The 22131-nt window shown below is 46.4% G+C and overlaps 3 protein-coding genes across 5 annotated transcripts in view; 1 reads left to right on the top strand and 2 right to left on the bottom strand.

Moving 5' to 3' along the window:
* Nucleotides 1-8705, top strand: part of LOC140722252 (NACHT, LRR and PYD domains-containing protein 12-like) — a 50088-nt gene extending 41383 nt beyond the window's left edge. For both annotated transcript variants that reach the window (XM_073037038.1, XM_073037040.1), the window contains 4 exons: nt 5306-7043; nt 7684-7770; nt 7914-8081; nt 8247-8705. In XM_073037038.1, the coding sequence (XP_072893139.1) occupies nt 5306-7043; nt 7684-7770; nt 7914-8081; nt 8247-8334 (2081 nt within the window). In that variant the 3' untranslated portion in view covers nt 8335-8705. The remainder of the gene's footprint in view (nt 1-5305; nt 7044-7683; nt 7771-7913; nt 8082-8246) is intronic.
* Nucleotides 8706-12033: 3328 nt separating this feature from the next.
* Nucleotides 12034-22131, bottom strand: part of LOC140722251 (uncharacterized) — a 29385-nt gene continuing 19287 nt past the window's right edge. Inside the window, exon 2 of the transcript XR_012097567.1 lies at nt 12034-12491. The gene's annotated coding sequence lies outside the window, so the exon portion shown is untranslated. The remainder of the gene's footprint in view (nt 12492-22131) is intronic.
* LOC140722249 (uncharacterized) lies at nt 17029-21460 on the bottom strand. 2 transcript variants are annotated; one of them, XR_012097566.1, is made up of 3 exons: nt 21370-21460; nt 17422-21088; nt 17029-17140 (listed from the first exon to the last, which is right to left on the bottom strand). XR_012097566.1 is itself a non-coding variant. In XM_073037035.1 (2 exons), the coding sequence occupies exon 2, from the start codon at nt 20919-20921 to the stop codon at nt 17745-17747; it is 3177 nt and encodes a 1058-aa protein (XP_072893136.1). In that variant the 5' UTR covers nt 20922-21088; nt 21370-21460; the 3' UTR covers nt 17160-17744. The 2 variants fall into 2 exon arrangements, 1 of the variants encoding a protein (XP_072893136.1); XM_073037035.1 differs by lacking the exon at nt 17029-17140 and having other exon boundaries at nt 17160-21088.

The raw sequence follows: 22131 nt of genomic DNA, 5'->3' as shown, positions 1-22131 counted from the left end.
GTGGCCACCCATTTTATTTCCTCTTCCCATTCGGATACGTCAGTCCATGGCATCCTGCACCGTCAGGATAAGGCCACACTCGGGTTGGAGGAACAACACCTTACGCTCCGTCTGAGCAGCGTCCAACCTGATGGCATGAATATCGATTTCTTAAGTGTCCAGAAAGGCTTCCTCTCCCCCTTCACCGTTCCCCATGCCCTCGTACATCTCACATGCTATCCCCTTGCCTGTCCATCGCCTCCCTCTGGTGACCCTCCCACCTTTTTCTTGCTTCCATGGCCTTCCGTCTCTATCAAGAATCAACTTCATACACTTTGCTTCATCCCCTCCCCTCCAAGTTTCACCTATCACCTGTCATTTCTCTCTCCCCCCTCCACCTTTCGAATCTACTCCTCAGCTTTTTGTCTCCAGTCCTGCCGAAGGATCTCGGCCCAAAACGTCAGCTGTTCCATAGCTGCTGTCTGGCCTGCTGAGCTCCTCCAACATTTTGTGTGTGTTGCTTGGACTTCCAGCATCTGCAGATTTTCTCTTGTTTGTGGAATTACAGGCCAGTTAGCCTAACCTAAGTGATTGAATCGTTGGAGTCTATCCTCCTCATATTTTACACTACAACCCAGCTTTCTGTCATCTGCAAATTAGCGAATGTTACTTTTAATCCCTTCATCTAAATCATTAATGTATGTTGTAAATAGCTGAGGTCCCAGCACCGAGCCTTGCGGTACCCGACGAGTCACTGTCTGCCATTCTGAAAAGTACCCATTAATCCCTACTCTTTGTTTCCTGACTGCCAACCAATTTTCTATCCATGTGAGTACCCTACCCCCAATACCATGTGTTTTAATTTTGCCCACTAATCTCCTATATGGGACCTTATCAAAGGCTTACTATAAGTCCAGGTACACTACATCCACTGGCTCTTTCTTGTCCATTTAAATAGTTAGATCCTCAAAAAATTTCAGAAGATTAGTCAAACGTGGTTTCCCCTTCGTAAATACATGCTGACTGCTATCCAAATATGCCGTTATTTCATCTTTTATAATTGACTCCAGCATCTTCCCTACCACTGATGTCAGGCTAACTGGTCTATAATTCCCTGTTTTCTCTCTCCCCTCTTTCTTAAAAAGCTGGATAACATTAGCTATCCTCCAATTCTCAGGAACCGATCCTGAATCTATAGAACATTGGAAAATGATTACCAATGCGTCCACGATTTCTAGAGCCACCTCCGTAAATACCCTGGGATGCAGACCATAAGGCCCTGGGGATTTATCAGCCTTCAGTCCCATCGGTCTACCCAACACCTTTTTCTGCATAATGTGAATTTCCTTCAGTCCCTCCATTACCCTATGTCCTCTGGACACTAGTATATCTGGGAGATCGTCTGTGTCTTCCCTAGTGAGGACAGATCCAAAGTATCTGTTCAACTCGTCTGCCATTTTCTCACTCCTCATAGTAAATTCACCTGTTTCTGCCTTCAAGGGCCAAACTTTGGTTTTAACTAACTTTTTCCTCTTCACATACCTAAAGAAGCTTTTACTATCCTCCTTTATAGTCTCCGCATATTGCCTTTTTTAGTAACCTATTGTTCTTTAAATGTTCCCAGTCCTCTGGCTTGCCGCTTATCTTTGCTATGTTATATTTCTTCTCTCTTATGTTTTATAGTTGACTTCCCTTGCTAGCCACGGTTAGAATCTTTCTTACTCTTTGGAATGAACTGATCCTGCACCTTCTGAATTATTCCCAGAAATACCTGCCATTGTTGTTCCACTGTCATCCCTGCGAGGATATCCTTTCAGTCAACTTTGACTAGCTCTTCCCTCATGGCTCCATAGACCCCTTTGTTCAACTGTAATACTGACACTTCCGATTTCCCCTTCTCCCTCTCAAATTGTAGATTAAAACCTAACATATTATTGTCACTACCTCGTAATGGCTCCTTTACCTCGGGTTTCCTTATCAAATCCGGTTCATTACACAACACTAGATCCAGAATTGCCTTCTCCCTGGTAGGCTCCAGCACAAGCTATACTGAGAATCCATCTAGGAGGCACTCCACAAACTCCTTTCTTGGGGTCCAGTACCAATCTGATTTTCCCAGTCTAACTGCACGTTGAAATCCCCCATTACAACTGTAGAATTACCTTTGTAACATGCTAATTTTAGATCTTGATTCAACTTGCACCCTATATCCAGGCTACTATTTGGGGGTCTGTAGATAACTCCCATTAGGGTCTTTTTGCCTTTACAATTTCTCAGTTCTATCCATACGGACTCTGCATCTCCTGATCCTATGTCACTCCTTGCAAGGGATTGTATTTCATTCCTCACCAGCAGAGCCACCCCACCCCGTCTGCCCACCTGTCTGTCCTTTCGATAGGATGTATATCCTTGAATATTCATTTCCCAGCCCTGGTCCTCTTGCAGCCAAGTCTCTGTTATTCCTACAATATCATACTTACCAACTTCCAACTGAAATTCAAGCTCATCCATATATAATACTTTTAATCCATTACTCCCCTAGGTTGTCACATTGGTCCTATTGCACTTGGCCATACTCTCGGATCCCTTCCGGAGCTTTCTGCCCTGTAAATTCTGATGTATTTCTTAACTTTTCTTATTCAGTCTTTCCCTTTAACTCCATCCTTATATTTCCAGTTCGTCTCCTCCCCACACTTATTAGTTTAAACACACCCGTGTTGCAGTGGCAAACCTGCCGGCCAGAATGCTGGTCCCCCGACTGCTAAGGTGCAACCCGTCCCTTTTGTACAATTCATCCTTACCCCAAAACCGATCCCAGTGGTCTAAGAATCTAAAACCCACAGCTCTGCCAGTCGTCTGTCTCTTTGGCTTTGCTTCAGTGCCAATTTTTGACTCGCAGACCCGTTCACCTCTCAGACTGACAGTGTCTTCTGTCCCAAGCTTCCAAGAGGGTGAACATGTTTTCAAGAGGCACATCCCCCGGGGTCTCCTGTACTTCAAGCTTCCATCTCTTCCTCATTGTCGCCCCCGTTCTCTCCTCTGTTATCTTCGGTGTAACGATTTCACTGTAGGTCCTGTCCAGAAAACTCCCGTTTTCCCCGGATGAACCTGAGGTCATCCAGTTGCCTCTCCAGTGCCCCAACACGGTCCTTCAGGAGCTGAACCTGGACACACTTTTCACAGTTGTAGCAGCCAGAGGCATGGTCAGTGTCTCTGACCTCCCACATCAGGCAAGCATCACACTGAATCAGTTTACCTGTCATCTCTTCACCACCTCTCACCCTCACAAACTGTGGCGTAGTCTCCTCCCTCAGCTTCCTCGCCAAAGACTCGCTCTTTCCTCACAAGGACCTTTCCTCAACAAGGCTGCTCCCCGAGTCAAAGCCGCAAAGCTCCACTCGTTTACTGGCCGCTCCACTTGAGCTACCCCTCTTTTTTTTTGTCTGAGTTTTTCAAACTGCTTGGTCGCCTGACCTCGATTGCTCAATCAGCTGCTTTCTGCTGAGTCTGAGCTATTCAAATCTTGAATTGTCTAATTAACTGCTTTCTGTTGAGTTATTCAAATCTTAATTGACTTGATTGCACAGTCAAACTGCCAAAATCTCTCAACCCAAAGACTCGCACTTCCCTCACAAGGCTCTTCCCTCAACAAGGCCGCTCCATGAGTCAAAGCCCCAAAGCTCCAGACCTTTACTGGCAGCTTTGCACTGGCCGCTCCAATTGAGCTACCCCTCTATTTATTGGTATGACTTTTTCCAAACCGCTTGGTCACTTGACCTTGGTTGCCCAATCAACTGCTTTCTGCTGGGCTCCTTTACTGACCGCATTTGTTGATGATACGAAGATCGGCGAAGGGGTAGGTAGTGCTGAGGAAGCAATGCGATTGCAGCAAATCTTCGACAAATTGGAAGAGTGGGCAAATTGTTGCAGATGGACTACAATGTTGGGAAATGAATGGTAATGCATTTTGGCAAGAGAAACAATAGGGTGGACTATTACCTAAATGGGGAGAATGCTTAAACATCACAGTGTAATGAGACTTCATGCTGGCTGCTACCAAAATTCCTCAGTCCCTGCTCTCTTTAACTCCCGACCTGTAAATAACATAGTTTTCAAACTTGTATTTAAAGCCATAGACCAGTGGTATCTCCCGTTTCCACAGACATTGTCTGACCTGTACTCACATCTACACTCGCGTCCTTCTACAGCTGTGCTGCAGAGGACAGGCTAACATGCTGCATAACTGTGGCCAACTGGAAGGCTCTACAACGGGTAGTCAAAACTGCCCAGACGTATCACCGGCACCCCCATCCCACCTCTCATCAGGGACGTATATACAGAAAGGCTCCGGACAAGGGCCAGCGGTGTTAGGAACGATCCCACCTATCCTGCCTACGGGCTGTTTTCCCCGCCCCGTGAGGGAGGAAGCTACGTAGCATCCACAGCAGGACCACCAGACTCAAAATCAGTTACTTTCCTCAAGCAGTAAGACAGTTCAACACATCCACAACTAACAACCGCACCCCACCACCAGAACGATTAAAAAAAAATACCGAGTTTTCCTTTGCATACACTATCTGAGTTTGTGCTTCATCAGATCCGGAATAACAATTATTTCCTTCTCCTTTACACTCGTGTATATTCAATCTTGGATCTGTTGAGTATTTACAACACAGACTCTTTAAGAGACACGGTACCTCAGATCTGCCGTCTCCAACCATTTTCTGAAGGAACTCAGTGAGCTGAGCAGCATCTGTGATGATGGAAGTGTAGGGGGTGGGTGGGTGGATTGTCTGTGGTTTGTGTCAAAATGCTGACTGTCTCAATCTCCAGAACAAGACATTGACATTTTCTCCCCCAGCTACCCAGCCACAGAGCAGGTGCTGATCAACGAATATACTTCTTTGCGTTTTGAATCAGTGATGTTGAGAGGGGAGGGGGGGAGCTGTGATTCCCCGACCTGTTCCTTTGACAGAATGCCAACTTCCCTTTTCTCTATCTCCACACACACCTCATCAACAATGGGGATTAAAAGTTTCTTCCACATGAACAGTGATATCTGTGGCTGTAGTGAGAGGGTGTCCAGTACGGGACCGTCTGGGGTCAGTAAACTACCAGGGAAATACTCATCTTCACAGCACAGTTAATATGGAAATATGATGACCATGTGTTTATCCAGACCAGGCAAGCAAATTTACTTTACTGTACGGGCATTCATTGATTAATTCAATTAATGCAATAGCTTTGGGCTAACTCTTGTGTGCTTAAATACTGAGTTCTGAGTTGAGACATCTAACAGTTTGAACACTGTCTGTTCCCATTGAAGATGTTCAACAGAAACACATGGATACTCTGCGGGCACAAACTGAAACACTGAGAGTCAACACGGTCCTGATGAGGGAGAAGGTGAAGGTTTTCCAGCTGGTTGTTCGATATGCTGAGCTCATCGTCATTTCTGCTGTTCGAGATCGGCGACTGGTTGAACATGAGCTACTAGCAAGAGGCAGAGACCACGAGCGTTGGAGAGAGAAACATCTCCACGGAGAGATGGAAAAAATCCGGACTGATCAGTTATTCCAGAGCAGCTTTTCCCGAAGTAAATCCAAATCTGGGAGATCAGCAGCAGTGGCTGGAGTCGCGGGGATTGGGAAAACAACAATGGTACAAAAGATTGTTTATGACTGGGCCACGGGGAAAATATTCCAACAATTCCAGTTTGTCTTTAGTTTCAAATTCCGGGATTTAAACTCCATTAACTGCAGAACAAACCTGAGGGAACTGATTCTGGATCAGTATCCTTACTTTGGGAATTTCCTGAGAGATGTCTGGAAGAACCCACAGGGATTGTTGTTCATATTCGATGGTTTGGATGAATTCAAACACAGAATCTATTTTGCAGACAGTTGGAGAGATACAGAACCTAAGCACCAGTGCCCAGATCCCGAGTGCTGGTGTGCAGTGTCGGACATTGTGTACAGTTTAATCCAGGGCAAGCTGCTCCCAGGGTGTTCAGTGCTGGTGACCACCCGCCCCACTGCGTTACATTTATTGGAAAAGGCAGATATCAGGGTCTGGGCAGAAATCCTGGGATTTGCTGGTGAGCAATGGAAGGAATATTTCATGAAGCATTTTGAAGATCAGACGGTGGCAGCAGCTGTTTTCAAACACGTGAAGGAGAACGAAATCCTGTACGCCATGAGCTACAACCCCTCCTACTGCTGGATCCTCGCTCTTGCACTGGGTCCTTTCTTCACACAAAGAGACAGGGACACCCAGCGAATTCCCAGGACCATCACCCAACTGTATTCCTACTATATTTACAGCATCCTGAAAAACCACAGCCGTGAGATTGAGAACCCCCGTGATGTGTTACTCAGGGTTGGTCAGATGGCCTTCAGAGGAGTGTCCGATAAGAAAACTGTGTTTACAGATGGAGATTTGATCAAGTACGATCTGCAGCCTTCCCAGTTCCTGTCTGGGTTCCTGATGGAGCTTTTGGGGAGAGAGGATTCTGCCCAGAGCGTGGTGTACACATTCCCACACCTCACCATCCAAGAGTTTGTAGCTGCAGTCGCACAGTTCCTGACTCTACATCCCGAGGATATCCTGAAATTCCTCACTGAAGTCCATAACACGACCGATGGGCGATTTGAGGTATTCCTCCGTTTTGTTGCTGGTCTCTCCTCCCCAATGACAGCTCGGGGCCTGGAGGAGTTTCTGGGTCCATTTCCTCATGAAACAACCTGTCGGGTGATTGACTGGGTGAAGGAGGAGGTTAAACGCCAGAGTGAAAACACGACGAGTGAAGCTGGTAAAAGGAGGCTCCTGAACACATTTCACTACCTGTTTGAGTCTCAGAATCGTGAACTGGCTCAGACCGCACTGGGATCTGTGGAAGAACTTTCATTCAGTGGAATGACACTGATCCCGGTTGACTGCGCGGTCCTGTCTCATGTTGTCAGACTCTGTGATACAATAAAACGTCTCGACCTGTCGTACTGCCACATTTTGTGTGAAGGAATCCAGTGGCTGGGACCCTGGCTGCACAAGTTCCAGGTATTGAGGTAACTTAATTTTTCTCTCACTCTGAACTGTGAAACTGTTCCATTGTGTTGTTTCAATGTAAAGGGATTTGGGTAAAACTATAGTGAATATGATTGTGAAGAATTGCGACAAATGCGATCCCCCTTCCTCCTGTGAGGTGTCTCTTCCCCAACTCCGTTCCTGCTGTGTGATCTCTCTTCTCCATCCCGCTTCGTCCTGTGGGATCTCTCTTTCACATCCCCGTTCCTCCTGTGGGATCTTTCTTTCCCATCCCCCTTCCTCCTTCAGGTCCCATCTTTCCATCCTTTTCCTCAGATGGCGTCATTTCCCACCGACATTTCTCTATTCACAAATCTTCCTCACTGTGGGACTTTCTCCCCTTCAACCCTCTCCCTTCCGATCCACTCACAGGTCAGGAACACTTTTCTAACCATCGCGCAATGAGTTAGAATATGAGGAGTTTACAGGGTCACACCGACAGACTAAATTACTGACGTTCAGTGAATCCCCTGTAACTGGTCAGTGAGGGACATTGACAGTGATGGAAACGCCGATCAGTGATTTACTGAAGGGTTTAATGTTTCCTGAAATAACCGAGTGAGAGAAATTCCTTCAGACCCATGGTTTGAATCACTTTGTTCATTAATTTTGTCTGTTTAGTCTTGGGCGGAATGACCTGGGAGATTCAGGAGTGAAACTGGTGTCTGCTGCTCTGAGAAACCCGGAGTGTAAAATACAGACACTGAAGTAAGTGCCAGACTGTGGGAGATTGTATTTACAGACACTGAACATTAATGTGATCAGTAATTGTGTTACTGGTAAATTCTGGGAATTTGTACCGTCCCCTGTCTCTCTGTGTCCTTCACCCTCAATCTCTCTCTCATTTCCAGTCTGAACCATGTCGAACTTACAGATTCTGGTGCTGAGGATCTCGCCTCCGCTCTCAGTACAAACCGATCACTGATGGAGCTGGACCTGGGATGGAACCCGCTCACAGACCAGTCTGTCCCCACTCTCCGCCGGCTCATACTGACCCACCCGAGTCTGGAGCAGATCATGTCAGTGTCTGTGTTAATGTTCAATGTGATAAAATTTCAGCAGATCCGCGGGTTTTCTGGTGATGTTTGTCTGTGATTACTGTTGAAACATTAACCCCAGTACCCTGTTACTGACACGGTTATATAATCTGTTTTTTTTCATCTTTATTTTTCCATCCGTTTCAGGCTGGCGGTGAATAATTTCAGTGGGACTGGGGAGAATGAACTGGAGTCTCTACAGGAGTCCAGACCCGGACTGAGAGTGTACCTGTAAGCGTCTGAATGTGTGAACATACCCGTCCGCAGGATGGAGACAATTTGGCCGATTTCCCCCCCTTCCCTTTAACTCCCGCCCTTATCTTTCCGCACTCCAGAAGCAATTCGCAAAGGTTCAGAAATGACCCTGGATCTGCGGTGATCTGGGACACGGCCCTGAAGTGTGATTTGATAATCATCAGTTCTGTGATGCAGAGTGACAGTGAGAAACGGGACTGATTATTCAAACTGGCACTGGTTGTTGCCGGTCAGTTAATTGTGTGTGACTGTGAGTGAGTCGGGAGCAACTTATTTATTCCCGCACGGCAGCAGCTCACAAATCGTTTAATTTACATTTGTCGATGAAATCAATAAACCACTGTAACGTCCTGTCTTCGTTTCGGACGAGTTTTATTTGAGGTTTCTGTTGCCCCCCGCACCCTGGGTGCCCAGGATCTCATCTCCTTCCTTGGTAACTCACCCCCTCCTTACACTCCACAAAGAAAGGGAGCGGGGGCGGGGGGGGGGCAGAGAGAGAGAGCTGGGCTTATTTGGCGGTCCTGCATTTCTTTCTACCATGACACTGCGAGGGGAATGCTAACGACACGGATATCTTAAGGACAAAGCAGGAGTTGAAAACGTCAGTATACGGAGCGGATTCCGTACATGGCAGAATATATTCTGTTAAATCATGCCAGTATTTCCCAGAGACAAACGTGTTGGTGGTTGCGCTCATAACCCACAGAACAGCGAGTGGCAGCCTTATCAGCCAATTGTCTTCCTACAGCTAATTGAACTCCACAATATTTCTGAATCTAACTGTCTCTCAGGTGGATTCAACAGCGGCTTTGTCCGTCACTAAGGTTTAAAAGTCCACAGCAAGGGCAGGAAATTAAATTCATATATAATTGAAGAAATGTAATAGGGACATTTATGCACGCGCGCATACACACACAAACACACACAAACACACACACAGGCACACCCGCGCGCGCACACACACAACAGATGTGGGAAGATGGTTTAAGAGATGAACGGAACCGTGGATAGCTCTGAGCTTCATGTTATTGGAAATAAACATTATACTGGGAAGCTGATCAAAATGAGGTAAACACTGATGTGGTCCAGGGCTGATGAAGAACTACACAGCTTGTCTGTACAGCGAGTATATTTCATATCTGGTGGCACATAGTGGGACGAGTTGGGGTGGTTTTGGTGTCTGACCGACCAAAGTGGATCTGCTGAATATATATTTTTTTAAAAATCAATGACGTTAATTGACAGTCTGCAGAAGGAAACTGGGAAGGTTTTCATGTGTCCCTGGATCACGTCCACACTGAGGGGAAACCGGTTCTACTTGCAGAGGAAACAGCAGGCGTGACTGTGAAAAGTGCCGAAAATGCTGGAAATATCCATTCCGGAATGCTTGTGGGAAGAGAGCCACAGTGAAAGTTTCAGGTTGGAAAATGGGAACAGTCGTGACCGCTGACAATACAACTGTGGAAAAGTTGTAAATAGAGCCGCTGACTGCTCACTTACTGGTCTCGTTGCACATTTTGGTAAAATTACGCAGAAGGATCTAAGTGAGCTAATGCCAATGGTATTAATGTGTTTGTGTTACATGCCGACAGCATTTGGACCTGAGACACCGGTGATGTCATTTGTTTGTTCAATAGCAGTATCAAAGGTGGGACTCCATCACTGCAGATTGATCCCCTGTATAAATCATAGCTTGTTGCTGTATTCAGCCCAGAGTGTCTTGCCGAGCTGTGGAATTCAGAACAATAGCGTTCACTGCGTCACTCAAGTGGGATCTACAGTAATGTGGCGGATAGAAGACATTTACTACCCTGTTATTTCAGTCGTTGGAATTTCCGGTAAGTCGCTGTCACACCTGCAAACGGCAGAAACTGGATAGTTAATTCTAATATTCTGAAGTGTTTCTCTAGCTACGTGCTTCCACAGTCACATGCCGAGTCCCCGTATTTCTGCCGTGGGCGGAACGCGCTGACAATATTACTCCCATTGCTTTGGAAGCGGGTCTAATGGAGCCGAGATGCTGCCTTTGACTGAATTCCTCTCTCCTGATTGGATATCATGGAATAATTGTGAATCGAAATGTCTGCACAGGAGGACACGGACTATACTACATCTGTGGGAACCAGCCGTCCTTCTGTTACGTCCGTATAAATCGTCTGTGAATTGCGCGGCTTGGTTATGGAACAGAGCGAATAGCTCATTTATTTCCGAAATGTGAGTAGAGGGAACTGCAGGTGTGGATTTAATTTCATTCCTGTGCTGTTCAGAGCCAGTGATGCTGTATTGAATGTCCATCCTTTACTGCGCCTGAGGAAGAATTTTAGCAGCTCTCCTCTCGTCGGCTTACGAATTCATTTTGATTTAACGCTATTACAAAATTCGCGCAAGTTCTCTTCCACGCCGATAATGTACACTGTCAGTGGCTTCTTATGTACTGGGGATTCTACGCTGTGAGCCAGAAAAACCCCCCACAAAATCTAATCTAATTCTATCACACTGCTGCTCCGTTTCCCTGACTAGTCAGTAATTTCTCTGTTTCTTTTCTTCTATTTTGCAGTTAACCGGGTGGCGATTGCTATCTTGTCCCGAGGTAAGCGCGGTCTCTCCAAATGTATCACTCGCTACCTGCTGGGAATGGCAGCGGCCGATCTCCTGGACGTTATCTCTGACCCTCTGCTGAAGTGGACTGTTATGAAATACTTCTGGTCTTCCTTCCTCCATCGAACTCCCGTTTGCAAGGTCGTCCGTTGCTTCCTTTGAGCAAGCACCTGAATCTCTGTCTGGCTGACAGTCGCCTTCACCAATGACAGTTTTGTGGTCATTTGTTGTGAACAGTTGAAAACAAAATATTGCATCGAACGAACGGTTGTTATAGTCATAGGCACGGTGAGTGTTCTGGGCTGTTTGGAATGTATCCCTTTCTACTTTACATTAGATCCGTTGATGCTAGTTAACGGAGTTTCCTATGGCTGTTTGACCAAAGCGAGCTTCTTTACGTCGCCTTCGTGGGTCGCACTCAGATGATTCACCGCATTTTCATTCCTTGTCTCCCGTTTATTCTGATTTGATTGTTCAATGCTCTGACGGTTAGACGGATTTTTTTCCGCCAATAAAGTCCGGATGGGGCTCCGGGGCGGCAGCGACGGAAAGAATGCCAAGGACCCGGAAATGGAGAACCGAATGAAATCCGTCGTTTTACTGTTCAGTATAACCGGTAGTTTTATATTTCTGTGGTTAACACTGGTGGTTTTTAGATATCTACGTACTGATTGCAAACATCCCTCGTTACACGGACGCAGATCTGATTTATATCGCAGACTCCACGGCGACGATGCTGCAGGTCCTCAGCTCCTGCACCAACACATGTATTTACTCAGAGCAAGCTCAGAGAGGAGCTGAAGAACGCGGTGCAATATCCACTGAAACTGTTAACCAAATTCCTTAAATCATAGAGCGACTTGCTGATTTCTGCAGGTGTTTTCTCAAACACCATGTTTCCTTCATAATCTATCCACTTGCCGATACGGTCTGCAGAACCACGGGTAACAACTGAGCGCTCGGAAATACGCATGCATTTTGTCATGATATATTTCACTCGCTGTCTACCCAGTACAGATGAAATGTGTCCTTCATCAAATACGTAATATGTAACGGTCACCTCAGCTGTAATTCACCCCGATGGAGGGTCTATAGTCAGTCCCGCCGGTTTTATTTTAATAATCTCCATTACATCTGACAGCGTTTTACTCCGGGTTGGTCCAGTTAGGAAAAATCCTCTCCCTTTCTCCATTCTCTCCGTTGTTTCTGATTCATTCTTTTTAGTGATACTCACGGTGTTTTACTCCCAATATCTCTCACGTTGTCCTCGCTTACTCCTTCCCCCACGTCCAGTTCTGAACAAAATTTAATCTCATTGCAGATCAGTGAGTTTCATCGTGAGGGAAGATGATCGGGCTGAAACAGAGCGTGTAATTTTTTCTTTTATTTTAACTCCATCTCCATCTCCGACCTGCTCCCTCGTTGTCCCTGCATATCTCCCACGCCTTTATCTCTGTTCACATCCCAAGGCCTCGTGACAATCTGTTTCTTTCCTTCGCCATCTATTCTCTGTTTCTCTCTGACCACACGTCCGGTCCCCTACAGAACAAAATAAGTCTCATTCAAGAATATATATTGATATTGATGATAAATGCTCGCTGAAACTTAATGAACTTCCAGAGCAACAGGAAAAAGTTATTTGTTTTGTTTCTCTCTCGAACGAACTGAGCTCTATCTGGAAGGTTTACCGATGATTGAAAAATAAAAGAATGATACTGGAAATCCGAATTAAAATTGCTTTAAATTATGTTGCACCGCTTTCTAACGGAACATTACTCACTCTGTTGCATTTCCAGTTCCGTCTCACTGCTGTCTGTCCTGCAACCGATCAGCGGTACACAACACTGGTGATTCTCCTCGGCCGGGGTTGACAGAAAGGAGTTGACACGAACGCACAATAGATTTATGCACCTCGCGCCAGTTACTACTAACTCGACGCTTTATTATAAATAATGTTTCTAGTGATACTTAAGGATTACACTTAAGGTGCAATGTAAATACATCAGAGGTCTGCATGTCAGGATAAGCTGTCGTTGGTTAACATCTTAGTCCAGGTATATTTTCAATTCCGTGTATGGCAGCGCCGAGTTGTTCTGCAAGTCTATTCCATCATGCGTCAGGGAAACGGGAAATAACGTCACTTATATTGTCTCCTGCTGTTTGCCTGCACCTGCTTCCCTCTCCAAAATCAACATGCTGACGGGCTAGCCCACAACGGCAGCCGAGCTTGTCCCTTTACCCACGTGCCCATGCTAACGTTATTATTGTTTTCACCTCTATTCCTCTGCAAAATTGAAACGCGCTTTGTACTGCAGGCTCAGTGGGTTCCACAGACCACATTTCAGAACATCCGAACATTTCCAGTCAAGGGCTTATAAATTTCACAAATTTGTCCCATAGCCCGACCTTCAGACGGGATCTATAGTCCAATTACCGTGGTGATGCCAATCATATATATATTTGGATATGATGCAACAGGATCGACTTCTGAATTCGCTTCTCTTTATTTCTCCCCATTTCCTGTTCTAATGCGCAAATTAAAGTCATGTACCTTTTTGAGACCCCTCGATGGTTCAGAAGCGGCCCTAAAAATGGCCTCATCTTTCCTTGGATAGTTCTTTGACTTGCCATTTGTCACCCTCCTGCCCCTCTGCTTCGTTTGCCTGAGCGTTATCAGGCGGGGTTCGGGATGTTTGATTTTGTTGTATAGCTTCTGCTAACATTAAAACTTTGTCCAGACCTGATTCGGGCCTGAGCTCAGGCTGTCTAGGTGAGGATATAAACATTGAGAGGCCTCCCCTTTCTTTTGTTTGGACATCGTTTGGTCAGTCAGTCTAGTTTTGTTGTTGTTGTTGTTCCGGAGGTTGGTGTCACTTATACCTCCAGCACTTATTCAACTCAAGTCAAGTTTCCTGTCGTTTAACTACACACATGCACACCGACAAACGAGACAACGTTTCTTCGACCCAGAGTGTAGGGTACAGCAGCACACACAACAGACAAACACTTATGAAAGCACGGACAACATCCTCTGGTGAACTACGCACAAACAAAGTGCATAAATCAAAACACATTACTGTTTTATAAAATCATAATCCCACGTAGGATCTCCGTCTCCACTCCCAGTTTCTTGTTTAAATTATTTGATTTTCTTTAACTAAAAAGACCCCAATAGGACCACCGTCCTTATGTCCAACCACACAAGCCACTAGTAAAAGGAATCACATATCTAGTACAGTATATCCACTTTCCAACCAGACCCTATCAGGAGGGAGATTAGCGGCACCAGTGGAACTTCCAGGGATTTTGTTACTCGTTCAACCTTCGGGTGCTTCTTTCTCGTTTTCTTCTTTACCTTCACAGAGAAGACTCTCCCCGCATTCCTGATCAACGTCACTGTTGCTACTTCCCATCCTTCTTCAATCTACTGACCTGGTCCTGCAAAGGAAAGGCAGTCAGTCGCAAGCAGAAGCACGAACGAAATTTCGTTCTGTTCACCTCTTGCAGTCTGATTTTTATCTATTGGTTTTGTTTACTTATCGGACAACATCTCGGGTGCGACTAGGATCCGGATCCGGACTTCCTTATTTCAGACAATACTTCACGTAATACTGCTGTCTTTCCTACTTGGTTCCGCCGATCCCATCCTTTCTGCCCGGAGATGGGCCAGGATCAAGAGGCACAAAGCTGTTCACCCAACGGGTGGCAAACTCGAATGTGCCTCTGAGACATAGTTACTCCATTGTTTCAATCCCGTTTTGTCGGGATCCTGCTGGACTACAGCAATTTGTCAGAGATATCTCAAAGTGAAGTGCGGTACCAGACTTTAATTGGCGCAACTTGTATATCATGCAGTGTCCACGTGTGGAACTCTGATGTACAAGTAAAAGGCTTGCCTTTAAATCCATTAGCAGGGAAGCATGCGAAACCGTAGAACAATCGAATGAGGTCATAATGTTGTTTTCTTGATTTGTGGGTCATCCGTTTACACCCATCTGACTTGTGCAGCCGGGTTATCGTTCCAAGGAGTGTTGGTGAAAAGACGATATTCTCAAGTGGAAAGCGCAGAGGTCTGCAATTTCACAAAACTAAAGCAACATCCAACACTGGAAACGTTATATTCGGAAATGTCGTCCACAAGGAGGGAGGTTGGAGATCAGAGAGAGACAGGGAGGTGGCGAAGAAGGTTACGAGGGAGGGAGAACGCCGATGCGGTTTGGCAGGAGTCGGGTCAAGGGAAGGAGTCACCCAGGCAGGTTGGATGTTTCGGCAGCACTTTACAATGGTGGCACTGCAGTCCCAGAATGCTGTGCGTGACGGAAAGCCCTCCGGACCCTCACGGTACATTTTTCACGGTTTTGACTCACTCTTCCCTGCACACCCTCATCCAAGATTTACCGCGTCCGCGCAGTCTTTCTCTCCCACGTCTCTCTGCCCAGGTCCGGTCTCTTTCTCTACCCCATCCGTCTCGGTCTCCTCCAGCTTCCGATCTTTTCAGTCATTCGAAATCTCTCTCATCACCCTGCCTCTATCGCTACACATTGTCTCTCTCTCCAGCCTCTATTATCCACTGTCCCCTCCAGTCACTCTATCTCTCTCCACATTGCTCTCTCGTACCTCACTCCAAGGTTCTTTCTATCTCCATTCTTTCTAACCCCAAATCTCCCTCCCTCCACACTCGCTTTCTATCCAGTCTCTCTCTCTCCGTCTCCCTCTCCCCCTCTATCACTCTCTCTACCTACGTATTTCTATCTCTCTCTCCCCCTCTCCCCACCCATCTTTCACCCCAATCTCGCCTTCCCGCACACTCTTTCTTCTACCCCAGTCACGCTCACGTTCTATATCTGTATTAATTTAGATCACGTTTTAGAGATTTGTTTTCACTTTGATATTTTTCGGTTTATCAGTGTTAAAAATAAAATACAAATTAAATCCACTGTGATACAATGCTGCACAATAAAACGAAAACATCCAAGGGGGCGAATACTTTTCATGTGCACAGCATGGGTATTTGAAAGAAAGTTCAAATTCTTAAAATTGTTTATTCGTTGACACAGTGGCGGAAAAAATGAGATGTGGATCTGGTTGGACATGTTGCTGCTGCGAACCAAAAATCGATTCGTTCTGGATTGGTAAGCTCTGGAGCGAGCCTGGGCTCAGCTCTTTGGAGGATGAGAGGTGACTTGATAAACTTATGCGCAATCGTAAGAGGCATGGATAGACTCAACCACTTGTGTCTTTTTCCCAGGATGGAAATGACAAAAAGGAGTGGGAAAATACGGCGGGAGGTTGGTTATAGGTTTTCTATACAAGGAGAGGGAGGTGCAGAGAAAGCGCTGCCAAACATCATGATAGAGGCTGATATATTGTGGCAATAAAACAGACATTGGTACATACAGGCTCTCAGTTTGATATATAATCTCTGTACCTCTGCTTTTCACAGTGAACGTGTTGACGATTGTCATACTATCACGGGGAAAGTGCGGACTCTCGAAAACAGTCACCCGCTATCTGATGGCCATGTCAGCGGCTGACCTAGCGGTCGTTTTCCTGGACGTTATATTGATGAAAATTCCGAAGGCTTTTCCGCATGACTTCTCCTTCCTGTATTACGTCCGCGTGTGTAGAACCCACGTCTTCTTATTGCAGGCCGCCACAGATTGCTCTGTTTGGTTCACCGTCGCCTTCACCTTTGATCGATTTGTGGCCATTTGATTCCAGGATCTAAACGCTAAGTATTGTACCGGGAGAACGGCGGATGTAATTCTGACCTTTGCGCCTTCACTGAGTTGCTTAAAGTTCTTCACGGTCTATATATAAATATATCCTTCCTTTAACATGCCTTTGCATGCAGAGTTAAGAATTACTTATGTCACTATTTTGGACAGTAATATGTGTTCTTCGTTCTGTCTTTTCAACTGTGAGCCCATTCCTTGTTGTTGTGCTCAATGCTTTCACCATCACGAACCATTTAGTGGTCAGCAGAGCCCAAGGCAGACTCCGGGCTCCAAGTAGTAGTCAAAATTACAGCGACCCCGAAAACCTCCGAAAACCCTTGGTGTAACGTTCTCGCTCGGGTGTGAAGTAACGCCGAGGTAAACGTCGAGATAAACCAGAATCAATGCAAACGAGACCGCAGTAAGATTAACCATTTACTGTTCACTCTTCACATTAACGCATGGTGAAAACTGTTGAAAAACAATACAAGATTGGTACAGTGTTTGTTCCCTTCTAAATATCACATTTACATTGTGAATACTTGCAAAGGTAAAACTACAATAACTACATTACATTAAAGTGCAGCATACAGTCAGAATCTAGCTGCTCCATTGGCTGCTTTAGATACACTTCAATACAAACTATCCCGACTCTTTAACTGACGAAAAGGTAAACCTTACCGACCGTCGTTACTTTTAACAGAATCGGCGTTAACATTTTAACTCAAAATACCGATTATCTAATGACTTACAGCGTTGCTTTCACTGTGTCTTTGGTGCATAGAGAGACCCTAGTCAGCGTTATGGTGGCACATGAGAGTGACCCCCACCCTTGCGTGAATCTCAAACCGGTAATTCCCCACAAGACGCGGCGAACCCGGATGTGACGTCATCGCAGCCGCGATGTATTACAGACAAATCAATTGACTTAAACAATCCTAACTTTAACTAAAAAAATGCTAACAAATTACTATGCGAAAATATTATAAACTAAATAACTGCCATAAAGGCAGCACACTCCCCGCTTGGCCTTCGTAAGGTCACAATGAACATAATACGAACTTCAGTCTCTAAATCAGTCATTAGGTAGAAGTAGAATGACTTCTGTAACAGGCCTTTGGTAAATTGTCACATTGCCTTGGTCGGTAGTTTTCAATTCAACCTCCCTGACATGTCCATCCCTACTAGGGAATGTGGCAGTGATTCTGGCCATTGGCCAGCAGTTGCCGGCGATTTGCTTGTCCTTGAGCAGGACTAAATCTCCAACTTGAAGGTCCCTTCTCCATTGCTTTGTGTACAGGTCCTTATCGGAGAAGTCCCCTGGTGGAGGGGCAGCTCCTGCCTTCTGCGTAAGGAGCATTGATGGCGACAGTATGAAGGGGTTTTCTGGGTCAGAAGACACGGGTAGGAGTGGTCGTGCATTCATAATGGCTGTGACCTCTGCCATTGGTGTGCCCAGTACCTCGTGGGTCGATCGGATGCTTTGCTGCATCTCAGGTCTCCTTTTCGTGGTTTTTTGCAAGGGCGTGAACCGCTTGACTGCCTGCTCTTTGTTGTTTGGCAAGCACTGGCGTGGTTCTCTGAAAGGTAGTGGGGCGACCCCACTATTTGCTTTGTCTCTGAAGACCTTGGTGTCCTCCGTTTTTAAGATGGTGGCGTCTTGAGCCGATGGAGCGAGTTTATTATCATGCTCCTTTTGAGCAAAGACAGACTGACCCAGCGTCTCGTCAGTTACTTTGCGCTTGTTAAAGCCTTGTGGTGCTTCCTGGACGCACATGGAACTTGTGCGGGGTTGAAGAATCGTATGGCGGCTACTCTCTAGCACATTGGTCTTGAGTGTGTTAGCCGTTGATTTGTGTTCGTTGCCAGGGCACACCTCTCCTATCACCACCCAGCCCAGATCCAGGCGTTGGGCAAAGGGGGCGTCGTGTGGTCCATTGACCTGCTGCCTAACCTTGTGTACCCGGAGAACATCCCTCCCTAATAGCAGGAGTATTTCTGCTTCTGGATCCAGTTCTGGGATGTATTTGGCGATGTGGTGGAGATGTGGTTGGTGTAGCACCGCACTTGGTGTCGGGATCTCAGTGCGGTTATTCAAGATTTTCTCGCACTCTACGAGTGGGGGGAGACAGATGAGGACTTTACCATCCAGGGACTCGATCTGGAAGCCTTCGGCCCTCCTTCCGTAAGTTTTCATGTTGCCTGAGCAAGTTCTAAGGTAGTATGGGAACTGCTCACTCTCGATGTTGAACAAGTTAAAGAACTTTGGACTGACTAGCGAGCGGTTGCTCTGATCGTCCAGAATTACGTAGGCTTTGATGGCCTTGTCTTTGGCTCCCTTAGGGTACACCTTAGTGAGACAGATCTTTGAACAAGAACGGCTTGCCTGAGCTTGACCGCAAACTTCCGTACAGCTCGAGCTGACAACAGTTGTCCTGGAGTGAGCTTCTCCCTCCCCGCCGTCCTGTTGTGGGGGTGAAGGAGCGTTGTCGGTTTGCGGTGACGGGCCAGGATGCATGGCCCAGTCGTGATTAGTGCTATCACAATCCAGGCACTTCACGGCGATCGTACACTCTCTCGCACAGTGAGAGGTCGAGGAACAGCATCTAAAGCATATCCCTTTCTCCTCGAGGAGGGCCTTCTTCTCTTCGAGGGGTTTTTCCCTAAACGTTCTGCATCTTTTGAGGGGGTGGGGTTTGTTATGCAATGGACAATTCTTGCTAGAGTCGTTGTTAGTTGTAAGGACTTCAGTCTTAAGCGCTGAGACTGGTTTAGTAATGTTGGAATTATTCGAAGTGGATTTATCTGGCTTGGTGTAAATTGTACTGCTTCCTGGACCTATGAGGCTAGGATCGTTTCGCTTCTTCGCCTCCTTGCACACGAACCTGGTGAAATACTCGAAGGGAGGGAATTGACCTTCGTGTTCTTCCTTGTAATCTGAGGCAACGGACAACCACCTGTCCTGCAGCCCAAATGGAAGTTTGTCCACGAGTTGTCTAATCCCGGTTGGAGTGTCTAGGTATACTAGACCAGCTGAGTGGCCATCTTCTTTGGCGCCTTGAATCTCCATGAGTAAATCTCCAAATTCTCTTAGCTTGGTGTGGTCCTTGGCTGACACCTTAGGAAAATTTCCCAAACGTTGGCATAGCGCCGCCTCAATAATTTCGGGGGCTCCGTAGCCCTCCTGAAGTCTCTCCCATGCTTTCTTCAATGCTAGCTCGGGTTTGTTGATGTACACTGAACGCATGCGTCTCACCTGTTCGCATGATTCTTTTCCCAGCCATTTTGCCATAAGATCCAACTCCTGGGTTGCTCTGAGCTGGACTCCGTCGATAGCGTTCGTGAAAGTGGAGTACCATGCACGGTAATTTTCAGGTTTATCGTCGAACTGGTATAGTCCTGAAGTGACGAGATCCCGTCGTGCGAAATACCGTGCTGCGGATTCGTCTGCAGGTGGCGTGCGGGCTGAGGGAACATGTCCACAGGTACATGACTGAGGGCGTACATCTGTTATGGGATTTGCTGGTCTGGACTCAGTCTTTGCCTCTCTTCTCCCCAAATCCGGTAAGTTCGGTGTCGAGAAGTACTTGTCGTGAGCCCTTGCATTCCTGGGTTCATCGCGGAGTTGCGAGGGTAAATTATCTTCCTCGGATGGACGTGATGCCGTCGGGCCTCTCCAAGACTCCTCGTGAAGTGGGACGTTATCGAATAAGTAAGGAGAGGAAGAAAGAGTCTTCCATTCCATTTGAGATTGGACATAGTCTCTTGTACGTTCCAAGCCGATCTTTTCCGAGGTAGATTTTCCGTCCTTCGGATCATGCATTTCTTCAGCGTCTTCTATTAACTCTGCTTCCACCTCGGCAGCTGCTGCTTCTCGTTCTAGCTTCAGCGCTTCTAACCGTGCCTCTACCCTCTTCCTTTCCAATTCGTTTTCGGCTTCTCTGGCAGCCGCTTCGGCTTCTCTGGCGGCCTTTTCCTTCTGGTTTTCGGCTTCTCTGGCAGCCTTTTCCTTCTGGTTTTCGGCTTCTCTGGCAGCCGCTTCGGCTTCTCTGGCAGCCTTTTCCTTCTGGTTTTCGGCTTCTCTGGCAGCCGCTTTCATCTTTACTTCTAATTCTTCTTTGGCAAAGCGCGCTCGCACCTTGGCGGCTTCTGCTTTCGCTCTTGCTTGGGTGGCCTTACTTGATGCCCTACTGCCCCTGTCGCAGGATGACGATGACTTTGACAACGACTTGATGCTGGATCGGGTTGACATGGCTGCACTTTAAACACCTGATAATGCCGCTTTTTCACTGTAACGTTCTCGCTCGGGTGTGAAGTAACGCCGAGGTAAACGTCGAGATAAACCAGAATCAATGCAAACGAGACCGCAGTAAGATTAACCATTTACTGTTCACTCTTCACATTAACGCATGGTGAAAACTGTTGAAAAACAATACAAGATTGGTACAGTGTTTGTTCCCTTCTAAATATCACATTTACATTGTGAATACTTGCAAAGGTAAAACTACAATAACTACATTACATTAAAGTGCAGCATACAGTCAGAATCTAGCTGCTCCATTGGCTGCTTTAGATACACTTCAATACAAACTATCCCGACTCTTTAACTGACGAAAAGGTAAACCTTACCGACCGTCGTTACTTTTAACAGAATCGGCGTTAACATTTTAACTCAAAATACCGATTATCTAATGACTTACAGCGTTGCTTTCACTGTGTCTTTGGTGCATAGAGAGACCCTAGTCAGCGTTATGGTGGCACATGAGAGTGACCCCCACCCTTGCGTGAATCTCAAACCGGTAATTCCCCACAAGACGCGGCGAACCCGGATGTGACGTCATCGCAGCCGCGATGTATTACAGACAAATCAATTGACTTAAACAATCCTAACTTTAACTAAAAAAATGCTAACAAATTACTATGCGAAAATATTATAAACTAAATAACTGCCATAAAGGCAGCACACTCCCCGCTTGGCCTTCGTAAGGTCACAATGAACATAATACGAACTTCAGTCTCTAAATCAGTCATTAGGTAGAAGTAGAATGACTTCTGTAACAGGCCTTTGGTAAATTGTCACATTGCCTTGGTCGGTAGTTTTCAATTCAACCTCCCTGACATGTCCATCCCTACTAGGGAATGTGGCAGTGATTCTGGCCATTGGCCAGCAGTTGCCGGCGATTTGCTTGTCCTTGAGCAGGACTAAATCTCCAACTTGAAGGTCCCTTCTCCATTGCTTTGTGTACAGGTCCTTATCGGAGAAGTCCCCTGGTGGAGGGGCAGCTCCTGCCTTCTGCGTAAGGAGCATTGATGGCGACAGTATGAAGGGGTTTTCTGGGTCAGAAGACACGGGTAGGAGTGGTCGTGCATTCATAATGGCTGTGACCTCTGCCATTGGTGTGCCCAGTACCTCGTGGGTCGATCGGATGCTTTGCTGCATCTCAGGTCTCCTTTTCGTGGTT

The sequence above is a fragment of the Hemitrygon akajei genome, unplaced genomic scaffold (genome assembly GCF_048418815.1).
Source record: "Hemitrygon akajei unplaced genomic scaffold, sHemAka1.3 Scf000073, whole genome shotgun sequence".
Lineage (NCBI taxonomy): Eukaryota > Metazoa > Chordata > Chondrichthyes > Myliobatiformes > Dasyatidae > Hemitrygon > Hemitrygon akajei.
Note: the sequence above shows the minus strand (reverse complement) of the source record. Positions and strands in the feature narration are given on the sequence as shown.

What these genes read in the sequence shown, in the direction of transcription:
- LOC140722249 (XM_073037035.1), bottom strand. Translation starts at nt 20,921, where the DNA reads ATGTCAACCCGATCCAGCATCAAGTCGTTGTCAAAGTCATCGTCATCC.